This window comes from Falco biarmicus, chromosome 6 (assembly GCF_023638135.1).
Source record: "Falco biarmicus isolate bFalBia1 chromosome 6, bFalBia1.pri, whole genome shotgun sequence".
NCBI classification, from domain to species: domain Eukaryota; kingdom Metazoa; phylum Chordata; class Aves; order Falconiformes; family Falconidae; genus Falco; species Falco biarmicus.
In genome coordinates, this window is record NC_079293.1 from 36,914,728 (window position 1) to 36,930,007 (window position 15,280).

Genomic DNA, 15,280 nt, shown 5'->3' on the forward strand with positions numbered 1-15,280 from the left:
AACTAACTTCAAGTTTCATCAAGGACCTCATGTGTTTAACCTCACTGATACCTTGAAAAAGAGACAAAGTTGGCTTAAAAGAACCCATCTTCTGGCTGCAGTTCTCTAATTTCCACTCAGTTGCACACAGTCATTTATCAGGCACTGGCTCTCCACAGGTGTTAAGGAAAAATAGCAACATTCATGCTTAAGTGCTTGAAGATCTTGGAATAAACAGCTATTAATGCTGCATCTCATTGGCGATAACGATAGTAAGAATGCCTCAATTGAAGGATGGTCTAAATTCTTTTAACATTCAGCTTCTGTATATTTTTTTTTCAGTAAACAATGCTTACGTCAATAATAGCCATTCAGAATATAAAGAACACCACCATATAGACTTTTTCAGAAGAATAAATTCTTCCCAACTCCTTCAGGTAAAAAAAACATTATTATTTGCATGAGAAGATCTGCTTCATTTTTTCAATAGATTTCCACTTTTATTTCCTGGAACTCTTCAACTCTAGAATTCAGGTTATTTAATAAATGTGAAAGCTCTTGAGAAAACTTCAAAGTTTACAAGTTAAAAATAAAAACCGCTACCTACAACATTGTTCATTGCTTATTTTCATGCTTGCAACCACTCCTCCTGCCTACAACAGAAAAAGACACCTGTGCATATCCAGGCTAAGTGCCTTCCAATGGCTTTTCATCCGACATCCAAAAAACTCTTGCCATCGACAAGCTGCTTCTAGGTTCACAGAAGAAAGGGAGCGGGAGCTACAGAGGAGCCTTTGCCAAACGATGGCAGAGGCCATAATTAGCGAGCTGAGGTTTGTCCTCTACCCATCATCACTTCCCTGCTCCAAGCATTTCCACCATGAGTGCTGCACTCCTCTCCTTCACACCTTCACTGATACTAGGGTGACACCGCAAATTTTTAGCTGGTAATTAAAACAGAGGGATGGAGGAGGCGCAAGGGGGAGCAGGATGATGTGGGGAAGAGGGTTAGTTTCAGCAGGACCAGCAACCTGATCCTGAGTCAGCTGATCAAACGGCCAGGCAAGCATTAATACTGGCGAGCCTATTTGCTTCCACAACTGCTGAGTTAACAGCTTGCAGCGTGTGAGATCCCTTCAGAAGAGCAAGTCTACTGCGAAGGGGTCTCTATTTGCTGTATGGAGGTCCACACCTCACTTGGAAGTTTTTCCAGAAAATCCACATATTGAAAGGTTTTAAAACCATCGATCTTCCTAATTTAACACTGAAGGAATACTAAAAGCAAGACATTTTCAGTCAGAACCATATTAACCATTTCCATGACTTTCTAGATTCTGTTAACAAAGACTTTGAAAGCAAAAATTATTTTTATGTAAACATTCAAGAATTATCACAATTCAGAAGTGGAAAAAAATAAAAACATTCAAACACCTTTTTTTTTGCTACCCTTAGCTCTCAAAACCCTATCTTGTTTCTGCTCAACAACCCCACCCCAAAGAAAGTATGGAGCACATGGCCTCCTTTTAGTACTGCTATAAACCTAAAGAAATCGGCAGAATGATCCAAATGAGGATAGCAACCAGGAGAACAGAGAACCCTTGGACCAGAGGGTTTCTCAAGGTTTGGACGCAACCAGGTACTTGACTCAGTAAACTAAGCAAGGAAGTGTCTGTAGCAAGTGAAGCTACAAGAAGGTGGCCTTCTATGGGGAAAAAAATGTGGGATTAAAAACACTTCTGTATCTCTAGCTACAGCACACTTGAAGACAGTACTTAAAAAGAAAAAGCAAATTAAAATTGTGTAAAATGGTAATACAAAATCTTAAAATTAATGTATCGACATTTAAATCATAATAAAAACAACAATCAAGGTCTGAAAGATAAATCAGAGAAATAATAGAAGGTAGTTCTTAGGTATTTGGAATGATGAATTGCTGAAGCATGGCAACAAATTTCAATGTAAGTAATTTCTTCCACGGGCGTAGAAAGAACAGCTTCTTCATTTCAGGTTATTCAAACAGCTCAGTTCACCTACTTATCCATTTAAAACGTAGCAAATGACTGGAGGTTGGAGAAAAGCAAAAAGCCCATTTCCCAAATCACAAAAACACCCAAACTGAAAGCATCTGCTCTGAGTGCAACTGGACACAAACTTTCCACCAAAGGTGGGCATTAGGTCATTAGCATACACTACTAGAAGAAAATTCAGAACAGGCTACAAAAACTACAAAACTTAGACAAGCTCGTAAGTTCTATCTTTCTGATAGGCGTACTAAAGCCACCTCCTTTGTACCTAGTTCAACTGGAGTTGAAGTTGCTATAGCATACCCATACTCAACAGTGCAAAATGAAAAAGCTTACAGAAGATAACATATTCCTCTTACAACTGGTTGAAAAGTGACCTGTTTTAACAGCTACCAAGTAAGAAGTTAAATTTATTCAGGAAAAGAGTCCAAGCAAGTATAAATGCAAAACAACACTTGAACAATTTAAAGCAAAATTAATAGTTAAAATAAACCATGAAAATCCTATCAAAGGTAATAAAGACAACACTTCAAAGGGTAAACTCAAGAGATGGAAAAATTATTTAGAAAAAGCAGCAAAACATGAAGAGCCCAAAAACAAAAAATACACAATAGGATGAAAAAGGCTGAAAAAATATTTCCAACTCCCTTCGCAATAAATGGGTTCATCACTGATATTACCCGCACACAAAGTAAAACATTCAAGCTAAAAAGTCTAATAAATGATCAGCAACCTTCAAAACAGTCACAGCCACAAAATAAGAGCAATGAAAGCTTCAGCTCACTGATTCCTACTTGCTTGATGCTTTGGTTTGAGAAGGGCTTTTATAAAGTTTTACACAGAAATTGTTTAAAGCATCATTAGACTGGAATGAAAACTTTTCCACAGCATAGCAAACACTTGACAATTTAGGGCAGGCTGTGCAAAACTATACCACATCCAACTGAAACTGCAGGGGGATGGAGGTGATCAGAATGTAATTACCTGAGTTAATTATCTTGCATAACCCCAAGCTGTATGCCACACTTGCAAAATTGTCATGGGATTTCTCACGGCAATGGGTTAAGCCTTCTGCTTTAAGTTTAAACCAAGAGACAGTAGTTGGAGAAGCAGCTTTTATTAATATTACTTTGGGACAAACCCAATTTTCAGAGGAAGCAATGCAGTACACCAAACATCAACACCATTTCCTGAGTATTCTTTGGAGGTCTTATTCACTCCCTGGATTAGTCCTTAGATTGCTTCCTTTTAAGGCCCTGTAGCAGCGTGACAACAAAGATAGCCAGCTTCCAACAGGATGGGCGACTGCCTCCCAAAACAAACCGCGTGTGCTTCAGAGGTGTCCCGACTTCTGACAGCAGCCCAGACTTGACTGGCAAAAGGTACACGGGAAGAAATCAAACTCAGGACACCCCTCTGGAACAATGGAAGGATTACAAATGCTGACTGGAGGGTATTTTGACAGAATCTTGGACATAGATTGCTTCCAACAATTGCTCAATTTCCCACTGTTCACAGGTGTATTAGTACCACGCTACCAAGGAACAGACGGCACGATTCATTTTAGATCACTGATTTTCTCCTGCCAAGTCCCAAAAGAGCAGCGGACCACTAAACCAGAAAGAACCCAACATTTTATTACACGCTGAAAAGACAAGCTTTCTTGGGAATCTACCTTTAAATGAAGTTGTTTGGAGTAACTTAGCAAGGCTCTATTCTTCAGGACATATTTCAAAGACCTGTGAAAATGTTAGCCTCAGCACTTTACTGATGTTACTGTAAACTCAAACAGTAAGACAATGCATAGATACCTGAGAGGAGCTTTTGTTCCCTTAAGAGCTTTACACGCAGGTAGCCAGCTAGTGTAATTTCTCCAGCTTAAGAAGGAAACTCGAACTTTTCCTATAGCTTTATCCTAAACCACAGAACATCCAGGACAGTGTAAGATACATTGCAAACACAACGAAGAAAATCTGCTCACCTGAATCAGGCTCTTTCATAAAGGAAAAATTAAATTTTAGAAAACTCTAAGGGCTATGTTTAAAGCTAGTATTTCAAGAGAAGTAATAGTAAATTTTTTAAAGTTAATTTTCTATGTTTTCAATAGCTGTCCATTAAAGACTTTTTAAGGAGTAGAACGTAGCAATAAGCTTATGCTACAAAGGCTGCATTATCACTCAGAAATCAGAAAAAAATATTTTTGTTACAGACTGAGAAATTACAGTAAGAGACACTGAAATATATTGTTATTACAGAGCACAAAAATGCCGCTTAGCTTTATACCTTCCCACACTACAGCACTCGATGTCAATCCTCAAGCCCGTGTTTGCTCCTATTGGCAATTAAGTACAATGGAGAGCTCTAGGTTGCCAACGAGTACGTTGAACGATGTTGGCAGTACTACTTTCAGCTAGGATCGCGTGTTACAATTATCACAGTGCCTTCAAGTAGCTCTTAAGGCACTACTAATGCTTTCTTGGCTAATTAAATTAAGCTAATCTTGTATACATTTGTAAAATGTCTAACTAATACGCTGACATGATTTAAGAGTGTTTATTTCACAATAAATTCATTAGTTTTCTGGATCAACATTTCTGATTTATGTTTTGAGATGACTGAGAAAAATCATTTCAATTGCCAGGTAAGTGTTACCCACAATCACCACTCAGTATCTGAAAACATCAAATGTTAGTAAATCTAGAGCACAAATTTAACCATTTATGGTCACAGTATACTCAATTCTTTCATAGCATGAAAAGTCCACTGGATGATAAGTCTTGTGTTACAACTGTATGTTTCTGAAAACTCTGGAAGACTGTGATGCACTTTTCTTGTCAGAATTCTTTAATACAGAGCCACAATACTTTCCAAGTCTGTACGCCAGAAATAAAAAAATACATCTGATTTGTATAAAGATAGGACACAAATTTACGTAAGGAGAGCTTCAATTTCTTTTAAATAGTGTGCAAATCAATCCTGGAAACAGGAAGAAAAAAACCCATTTTTTCCTCTCTGTACCCTTTCTATGCACTCTGCTATGACATCATTTCAGAGAATAAACTTCTTGTCTTCTTGATCCATTTAGTGAGGGATTTTGTTCATTTTAATCCGGCTTCTGGTCAGTGGACACACACGTATTCATCTCAGTCACTGAATGCATGGTCGCCAGTCAATAATTCAAAACAGTTTACTTTTCAAAGACTGATGTCATTGCTTTCTCTAAGATGAGCAAGTACTATAGAGGGAATACAGAAAATACGATAAAGGTATTTGGACAATTATAGCCCATTTGCACAGAACGTGTGTTGCTTCCAGATTCAGATCAAACAAAAATGGACACTATTAATATGTAACTCAACATAATACTGAAATGGAAGACTAGAAACTTAACTCGAGTTCTTGGGAGAGGAGGGATTCAAGCCTATCCTTGTAAATGTATGCAACTCCTCCCCTATGTATACCAGAAAAAGCCAAGAGGAAAAAAGGAAATAGATACAAAAGAGCTGGAAGGCAACTCCTAACCCCTCATCTGGTCTAATCAGCATCTTACAGGATGCCGTTAAGATTGCTAACTCACTTTTTGTTGCCAGTAAGGAACAAATAGATGATCCTTTTAAATACATTCTGAAAGGTAATTACACGCATTGCCACTGAAGAGCTCTTCTCCAGGAGTCCAAGTCAGAACCTCCGTGGAAGAAAATTCAGTCACATAGCACAAATAAGCAGCGTACCGTCTCTGCCAGAGCTCCAAAGTCTAGCTGCCCATTAACCTGATTAACTGCTGGTAGTGAGGCTGGTTTCCTGACGTGACACCCGAAAGACTTCAAAAGGACACACTGCTCCAGTCAACTTTGGGGAAAAAATACATACCACTGCATGAAAAGGATCCTAGGACGCTTTCTGCACAAAACACAGCCTCGCTATCTGTTGTCTCCCAACAGTCGCTTCCAAAAGCAAAGGCTTTGTCTTCCTAGTGCTATACTTATTCATGTTCTAATCACTGAAATCCTCCTCTGGCACTACTTCAAGAAGATTCAGAAGCTCAGAAAGACGCTGCTGTATCACTGACAAATACTTACATCTGAAGAATAAAAACAGTTGTACAAAGACAAGTTTAAAATACAGTGGGATGTATATATATTTTTATATTTTACAGAATTCCGAGGGGGTGGGGTGCGGGCGCCTTGGGTACCTTCTGCTCATCTTTGGCAATTACATCTTTAAAAGAAAATAATCTACCTCAAACGCCTGAGATCTGTCGTGAAGTGAAACAAGTCCATTCCCACACACCAAAATATATACTTAACTTTTAAAGAAATGCTTTTTAAGAAGTGTGGGCAATATCCTGGGATGTATTTACAGATTTTATGATACTATTTTGCACAACCTCCTTTCCTTACAGCACAATAATAACACGATTTAAACATTTTAATGATTTTTAATATAGAAATACTATTCATAGATGAAAAATATTTGGAAAGAAGCCCAACCTATTTTTTTTAGCAGCAGTAAACTCTCTGCAAATAAGCCAGTAAGGGTTACACCAAACTTTGGCTCACAAACCACAAGACCCACGATATGAATAAACAGAAACTGCCACTAGAACAAGCAGAACAGCTTTTTAAAGCCATGGTGCTGCATCCCCAGGAGCCTAATGAAATTAAACAAGGAAGAAATAGGGGACAACGAGGAAAAGTAAGCTGGGGGAAGGGGAGAACTATGAAGCATGAAAAAATTGCGAGAGAAGCACAGAAGGTATAGAATATCTAGTTGGTGATTTGGGGCAGGGGAGGTGGGGGGTGTTTATTATTTTAAAACTAAAAGGATAAGGGCAAAAGGTTCCGTGACAATTCCAGGTTTCATCCCTCTGATCTGCCTCTGGCTGCTATCGCTGTTTTTCTACTTGTCTGATTAACTTCCTTCTTAGCAGAGGCTGGGACACGGTCAGTCACTGTGTGACTGTCAAAACGTTTTGACCCTCAATTTTTCACTTCCTTATTTACACCGCTTTTAAAATATGTATGCAGGTCAGGCAACTATAACCACTCGTTTAAACGCTCAAAGCAATAGCTGAAGTTTTCTCCGGGGGGGGGGGGGGGGGGGGGGCGGAGGAAGCCCTGTCTGTAATTAGATTAAAAAAAAAAGGCAGTTGTCAACAATCTGTTTAGAGAAAACAAGGAAGAACACAGGCTCCCAAATTCCTTCTTGCAATTAGAATTCACCAAACGTTGGTTTTCCAGACGAGGCTGCGGAATTCACTCGCCCTTACCCCGCTTAACCCAGGCGATTCTGAGCGGCGCTGGGAAAAGGCTCCACCGCAACCTGACGGCCCAAGTCCCACCCTGCCCGCCGGCGGGGGCGTCGCGGGGAGAGCATCAGGCACCAGCCTCCTCCCGCTGGGGCGGCCGCCAACACCCGCGCGGGCCGAACGGAGGGCGTTCAGGGAAAGGGGCGGCGGGGGACACAGAAAAAAAAAAAAAAAAAAAAAAAAAAACGGGGAAGGAGTACTGCGAAGTTGCTGCAGGCGCAGCTCCCAACTTTTGTCTGGCAGCCGGCGCAGCGCCGGGCGCGGCCGCAGGGGGAGCCCCGCACCGCCGGACCCCCGCCCGCCACCGCCGCGCCGGCCCTGCCTGCCCCGGCCCGCCGCCGCCGCCGCCACCGCCACCGGCGCGGCAGCAACTTCGCCCCCCGCGGCCCCGGCCGGCCCTCAGGCGTCCCCGCCGCCGCCCCCAGCCGCTGTCAGCGGCCTGCGCCCCCCGCCGCCCCGGCGGAGACCGCCCCTCTCCCCGCCGAGCGGCGAGCCCAGTTGGGACGCGGCGGGCGGCTCTCCGCAGCCCGCGCCCCCCACCCCCCCCCCGCGTCCCCGGGCGCCCCGCCGGCCCCGCGGTCCCTCCGCACCTCGGGCGGGCCGCCAGCCCTCCTCCTCCTCCTCCCCTCAAGCCGACAGCCGTCTCGGCACTACCCCCCCCAACCCCCCCCGCCCCGCAGCTCCCGTACCCGCGGCCCCCCCGGCAGCAGCGGCTCTGTCCCTAGCGACTCCCCAGCCAAGGCCCTCGCCGCTGCCCCCCCCCGTCCCCCGCCGCTCTCCCTCCCCGTCCCCCGTGAACCCCTCCGGTCCTTACCCGCGCTGCCGCCGTCTCTTCCAGCCCGGCCGCATCTGCCTTGGTGCCCCTTTTGGAAGAGCGGGTCCGGGACGAGATGAAATGGCTGCCGGCTCCGGCCGCAGCGGCCGCCGCTTTGCCCAGGGGGCGCAAAGAGCTCTTCCTGGTGTTCACCATGGCCCCGGGGAGGGGGGACACGGGGGGCCGCCGCCGCCGCTGCCGCCGCCGGCGCGGAGGGAGGAGGGAGGGCGGACAGGCGGGGGCTCGGGTAGGGAGGGGAAGGGGAGGGAGAGGGGGAAGGGGGGAGGGGGAGGAAGGAAGACAAGTCCTCTGGGGAAGCCGGTCCGCCGGGCAGAGCCACAGACGGAGCCGCGCCGGCTTCTCCAGTCGCTGCTGCCGCCTCCTCGGCTCAGTCTCGCACTAACTGGCCGCCATTACTGCCCCTTCTCCCTTTCTCTCCTCGGTCCGCCGCGAAACCCGTCGGCTGCCGCTAGGGGGCGCCGCGCCGCCGCCGCCGCCGCGCGCAGGCCGAGGCGGCCCCCGCTGCGTACGTTCTAGCACGGCGCCGGCGCGCTCTATGGGCCTGGACGCCAGGGGGGAGGTGGCGGCCGGCGGCCCCCGGCTGGGTCCCCGGGGAGCGGGGCGGCGGCGGGGCGCCTGGCTGTGCTTCCCCGCCGTGCCCGGAGCAGAGGGCGGCCGGCGGCGATCCGCTGCGGCCGGAGGGAGCGGCGACTTGCCGGCTTCACAGCAGGCGGGGCGGCTTCCAGGGGCGCCGGGGGCGGGGGGAGCGCTGTTCTGTCAGGCTGAGGGGAGCGGCGGTGGCACCGGCCCCGCGGCGGGGCCCGGGCGGCCGCTGAGGCCCAGGGCCCGGGCCGTGATCCGCCCGGAGTCTGGCAGGAGCCGGCGGGTGGCTGGACGGGCCTGGCCCGGCGCTGCCGCCGTCACCCGCCGTGGCGGTGGAGCCGCCGCCGCCGCCGCCTCCTGAAGGCTTGAGCCGGCGGCTGGGGGTGCACTGAGGTGAGGAGTTCAAGGGCAGAGGACAGGCGGCTGCCCGGGGGCGCGGGGGGTGAGGGACGGCCGCGGTTAGAGCCGCCAGGGTGCCCTGCCCCCAGGCCTGGGGCACTGAGCCGGCAGGCTCTGCTCGCACAGGTAGGCTCGTTCCCACCACCAACACGACAGCTTAGGCGAACGGAGCCTCCAAGGATAGGATCGCCACCATTTTCCGTGGAAAACTTATTTCACAGCCTGGTGAGTCTCACTTAAATCCTCTTGACATCCAGTGCGCTCTTGCTTCGCCTGCCGCACAAGCCCCCGATAGCGTCTCCTGTGTAGCCTCAACTTGTGTTTGGTGTTCATGGCTCAGCCGTTGGTAAGATGATTTTTCTATCACAGATCCAATAACCACCTTTTAGAGGGGAGAAGAACAGTATGTGTTGCAGTACATCAGATTCCTAACCACTTTTCAGAATAGTCACGAACTATAATCCAACCCCTTCCCCCTGATGTGCGGTAAGAATCGCTCCCCTTTCACCACAACTTGTTGCCCTTTATTGAACTTACCACAGTGCCTGCACACAAGCCCTGAAACCAAAAGCTTTATAAAAGAAATGCAGCCAAGTAATACGAGCATCGAGCTAGCTGTAGGTGACAAAGTCTCAACCTTTCAATTTTCACACTGACTTCTTTGGCACCGCTCAGCAACTTGCTGCAGTGCTTTCTGCTTCTTTAACAACAAAAAAAAGAATAGTAAAATAAAATTACTGATCACATGGCTCAGGCTGTTAGGCTCAAGCAAGCTTTATCAAAGTATTTTTATAGTTTAAAGATGGAAAGCACAATAATCTTTTAGTACAGAAAAATAAATGTTAAAACTGTTATTCTGCTTTACCTGCATACTCCTACATCCTTCTTTTCAAGATCAAAGTCTGAAAAAGTATGGTAGAGCATGTACTTAAAAAATAGGCAACAATGGCATTAGGCTATATAATAAGAAAATGGGCTGTTCAGATCTCAGAGCAAAAATTTTCTTCCTGTGAACAGTGACATATTTTCATTTTAATGAGGTACTGCAAATGAAGTGTGTTTTGGAGTAGGAACTATGGTCTTTTTCTTATCAGTCATTCTCTGTCTAGAGGTTTTAATCTGTATTAGCAACCATATATCATATCTTGTTCAAGAATCTGCAGGGTCTTTCAAAAGTATAGTTCTTCTGCTCCATGAGTTTAGTTTTGTTATGTTTTCTTACGTTTCATATCTTTTGTTTCTTCATTTATCTGTTCAAAGGTTATGAAGCAATGTAGCCATTTCATACCCTTGTAGGCTAAAGGTGTATTTTAATTAAAAACCTACAAAGTTTTTTAAAATAGTATTTGGAAATCATTTCCTTTCATCCTTCAAAAGTAGGAATAGAAGGGAACTGCAGGGGACTGTCCCTTACCAAACACATTGCGGGAATGAACCAGGAGATAGGCTTGCTAAGAGTCAGTAACACAATCATATATATGACGGCAAATAACGTACTTCCATTCCTGTCCCATACTACTGGTAGGCCGTGTAACTAGGAGATGGTGTCCAAATTCCGTGGTCTGAAAATAAAAAATAATATATTGATCTTCTTCAAATTTTTGTACACATTGCAAAAATATCATCCCCATTTGGGGAAAACCAACAGAACAATCTGTGGCCCAAAAAAGGGCCCAGACTGCAGCCGTTACAGTGAATGTCATAACTCAGGATTGCAATGCATTGGCAGGACTGTCTAGGGAAGCTTGCATAACATCTGTTTGCAACATGCCTGATTCAAACCAGCACTCCTCCTCTCATGAACGCTGATGACTTTTAAAAAGTAAAATAAACTTGGTCATTACACAAGCAGATTGATTTTCCTGGGTGCCTATCCAGATCTGCTTGAAGCAATAGAAAACCCACAACTTAAAAGCTATTTATTTCATTTTTGCTAAATATTTTTACCATAGTTGTGTCCTTTTGTGTTTTTTGGTGGTTTTTTTTTTTAGTGTTCTGTTCTCATTTCTGTGAGCCATACTCCAGTGAGTACTCTTTATGATGCCAGAGGGACTACTCTTGTAGAGGGATTGATGTAGTTAAAACTCCCTGCTCACTGCTTTGAACATTTTTAGTGCTTCATTCTCATTATGTTAGCATAGTAGGGAGCATGTAAAGACATGCTTCATTTTGGATGTTTACTCCCTAGACTGTTTTTCACAGATGGTTTTATTTTCAGGTTTCTTAGTTGTCTTCTTCCTGTCACAAGGTGTGGCTAGTTATTTTCGCTGAAACAGCTTACAGCTTTGTAGCTTCTATGTAAGCTACATCGCCATTTGTAGTACTGGCAATATAAATAAATAAATCATAAATTACAAGGTTTGCTTGTCACACTTGTTCGGAATTTTTGTAATATAGAGAACATGTTAACATAGGATTAATATTCTATATCACACATACTCAGAGATTCAAATGTGGTTTAACAATGACAGATGAATTACTGTAGAAATGGATTTGGACTAATTTCACTAATCCAAGAATTTACTTGTTCCCTTTTTTTGTGTCTGCTGTTTCAAGTGTCGTATGAAGACAGAACAGAATTTTAAAAAACTATTTAGACTCTCTTCAGCACTCTATGTGCAGGGAGAGCTTTGTGAGGAAAAAAAAAACCACACAAAAACTCTCAGCAGTGAAAACACAAAAGACAATGATGAATGGAAGGGGAGAAGGACTGGAGCCACACTTCGCTAAGTATTACATAAACATTTTGTAGAGGTCATTCCCAGTAAGATTCAATTTTAAGATTTGTAGTCTGGTCTTACAGACAGATGTCTAAATACTTCTGAAAATAAATGCCGTTGGGAAGGACTATGTTTCAAATGGAACCAATTTATAACAAATGCTGAAGCTTACAGCAGTGTTTGACACCCTTTTATCTCCTGTTGTTAGAAAGAGATTAAGATACCTGAAACGTATATTAAGAAGCTGCCACAACATGGCAGGTACACCACTGGGAATTTGGAAAACTATGAAAATGTACTTGTGCACGGAATCCCTTTCCATTAAACTAGGCTTGGGGAATTAAATCTTACAGGGACTTAGTGGTGTAAGAAGACATTAAAAAATTACCCAGGATGGAAACCCTTATTTGCTCCAAGAGTCATATTTAATGGCACAAGAAATATTTGGAGATGGAAGATTTTGTTGTCACCTGTCCCTATTTTACAACGAAAATCAGGAACACATTACAACAAAAGAAAAAGTCCCTCATGCCTTATTCAGAACTTGTGCAGATAGTTTCAGCCTAGTAAGGGCCAGAGCCTCTCTCTGTTCAGTGAGTTACCATTTGCTTCAATCATGGGCAATTTGCCAGAGATTACCTTGCAATATCTCTGAATAGCTGTAACATTCCAAAGAATGGAAATCAAATAATCTTTTTCAGGACTCTTTTTATAAGCTCTTGTGTGCTCCTTTCTGTCATGCTGCCAACTTATCCTGGTTTCAGCTGAATCTCAAAATAAAAAAAGATTCACAAGAGATCTTGCTTTTGTAAACCTGCCCTAAATCCTGCCTTGAAAGGATGTTAGGAAATTAAGATTGGGTAGTTTCTGCTTTGAGAATTGTCCATTATGAGGATATGCCCATGGGATACCAGTTTGAAAACTTCAAACAAGCAGTGTGTGGTAGTCAGGATTGGTACTGCCTTGAACTTGAACACATGAGGTGATACAACCAGCCCACATTTGCAAGCATTTTGCAAGGCTATTGAAGATGGCTTATTATCTGAAGATCACATTATATTTTTAAAATTTACATAAATTATGTTTTAGAATTAAATAGTTAATGTTCAGCCCTGTTACCAGCACAGCTATCTGAAGATTGTTTTCCACACTACAATAGATAACATCAGTGCAACCTGAAGCGCTATCAGAGAGTAGGTTTCTTGGATGACATTAAATGGGAGTGGTAAGACTTACCTCCTAGTATTTCAAAATTATCTTCCCATCTCGTCTAGCCATTAGCTTCCATAACATTTTTCCTGTTGAGCTAGGGTTGCAGTAGATAGTTCTTCTAATACTAATAACTGTGTGAAATTCACAGGCTGATGATATTGTAAGCCAGGAATCTGCAGGGTCTGTTTTTCACTATCATTCAGGCTGTAAATTACTTCCATCTTGGACAAAAGTGGCAAATCATCTCACTTTTGGTGTTTATGATCATTAATCATATGAAAGTAGTATCACCAGCCTGTTACTATGCTGGGTGATGTATAGTTCTGTAGTAAAAACCAGACTGTCCTAAAATGCTTACAATAAAAATAGGCATTTATTAACACTTTTGTAGATAAGCTTTAGAAGCATATGAATGGAGAATGGCTTGATTAAGGTCATGTGGGAAGTCCATCAGAAACATTATTTGCTCATAAATCTCCCTAGTCCTCGCACACAATCTTAGCTTTACAGTACATTTTCTTGTTACAGATCCAAGAGCAATCTCATAAACTACACTACCATATCATCGTTGTAACTTCACTCAAGAGTCTTTGAGAACTCATATGTCATATGTTGTTTCCAAATGTGCGTTATCTGGTACAAACAATTGCTCAGGCTTTCTTGAATTTTTCATGTTTTTATGCATTACACACAGCTTCTAAAATTGAAGCTATATTCACTTTTCTTGTGGATTTAGAGTCCAAGTGTCCAGCAGCATGTGTGGATACTCCTTTAATTGCATAGGGGTAACACCCGCTTCATGAATGCTGATGCACCCAATGTCTCCCATGAAACAATGACTCACTTTTCCATTGCACAGCTAACTTTCCTGAAACGTCGGTTCCTTAAGCTATATTCTTCCTATGTGGCAGCCTACAAGGGTTAACGTTCCTGCAAGGAGCATGTAGGAAAAGAACACCGTGCAGAGGAATGTGCCATCTTTGTCGATGGAATTGCGCGATACAGAATAACCAGATTCTGTTCTCCTGTTTATTTTACAGGCCCATTTTCCTCCCATTTTGTTCCAGCCCTGTATGCATACACTTACAAAAGGCTTCAGGCAACCACTGCTATCCCAAGTTAAGGTCAATCAATATAGCTGATGTGCTGATGTTTAATTATAGGTAGCTGATGGTTTCCTCTGGCACAGGTTAACCTTGTTAAATATATGGTTTAAAAATATCCCTTCAAAATTAATTTTCTGCTTGTTTTTAGATATGCTGCATGCACTGGTTCTTCTGTGACCTTGATGGGATGGGTGGTGACAGCTAAAACACTGCTTTACTTTGTCAACACTGAGATTCACTCCTACATTATAAAACAAGTTCAGGGGTTGTTACGATCTTCCACACCAGTGCATCTGATCTCTCCTGACAAAGGGGGCATGAGATGCTTGTATTCATCTCATGAATACCCTGTTAGAGTTTTTTCAGCGAACTCAGCCTGTGCTCTTTGCTTCTATTCACCACACAGTAAGAAAAGGACCATTTGCTTCTGTTCATCTTGTGTACTATTTCTTGCCAGAGAATAAGCTGTATGAAACGCAGAGTCTAAAAGGATTTTAGTGACGTCTTGATTGTAACAACACTCTCACTTGAAACTTTCCAGCTTTTAAGAAAACCTGATTTTTTTAATGTTATACTGGAGTTGGAGATATAGTCGTATCTTCTGTAAGATTTTTCTGACTCCTATGCTTTGTCAACGGCTTCAGCCCTGGGGGAGAAGAGCTGTACTTAGAAGAGCTTTTAAGAAACCACTAAATTCACTAGCACACCGATTCCTATTGTAGTAGGTCAGCACGTATCCAGGTGTACTCTGATTTCCAGTTAATAGACCTAATCTTCTAAATCAATGTGTGATTGCAGTTGGGAAGCCTGCATCATTACACCAGGTAAGCCCAGTCTTGCCTTCTTCCATGCTTACCTTTGGGTCTATAAAATTTTTGCAGAAAGAGCCCCCAAGCAAGGGTTAAGCACATTACTGAACTTCTGTGTTTAATGAAATCGAAAAAATGTACTTAAAATATTGAAAGAAAATATAAAACAGTCCAGCACTGCAAAACAACTTTCTGAAGTTTTACTTAGAGCTTTGTAAATTCTTTGAACTTTTCAACAGTGGTACGATATTCTTGTTTTGAGTTCTCATTTAATAGCATCAGTAATACTTGTAACAAACAAGTGTG

At 43.5% G+C, this 15,280-nt stretch overlaps 1 protein-coding gene and 2 long non-coding RNA genes across 5 annotated transcripts in view; 1 reads left to right on the forward strand and 2 right to left on the reverse strand.

Annotated features, from left to right (window-relative positions):
• The window catches only part of ATAD2B (ATPase family AAA domain containing 2B), a 77,858-nt gene extending 69,329 nt beyond the window's left edge, over nucleotides 1-8,529 (reverse strand). For all 3 annotated transcript variants that reach the window (XM_056343034.1, XM_056343035.1, XM_056343033.1), the window contains exon 1: nucleotides 8,126-8,529. In XM_056343034.1, the coding sequence (XP_056199009.1) occupies nucleotides 8,126-8,281 (156 nt within the window). In that variant the 5' untranslated portion in view covers nucleotides 8,282-8,529. The remainder of the gene's footprint in view (nucleotides 1-8,125) is intronic.
• LOC130151172 (uncharacterized) lies at nucleotides 3,105-7,078 on the reverse strand. The gene is made up of 2 exons (XR_008822526.1): nucleotides 5,874-7,078; nucleotides 3,105-5,238 (listed from the first exon to the last, which is right to left on the reverse strand). It is a non-coding gene; the product is annotated as an uncharacterized LOC130151172 (long non-coding RNA).
• A 176-nt stretch (nucleotides 8,530-8,705) lies between the features above and the next one.
• LOC130151171 (uncharacterized) lies at nucleotides 8,706-11,484 on the forward strand. The gene is made up of 2 exons (XR_008822525.1): nucleotides 8,706-9,352; nucleotides 9,497-11,484. It is a non-coding gene; the product is annotated as an uncharacterized LOC130151171 (long non-coding RNA).
• Nucleotides 11,485-15,280: the final 3,796 nt, after the last annotated feature.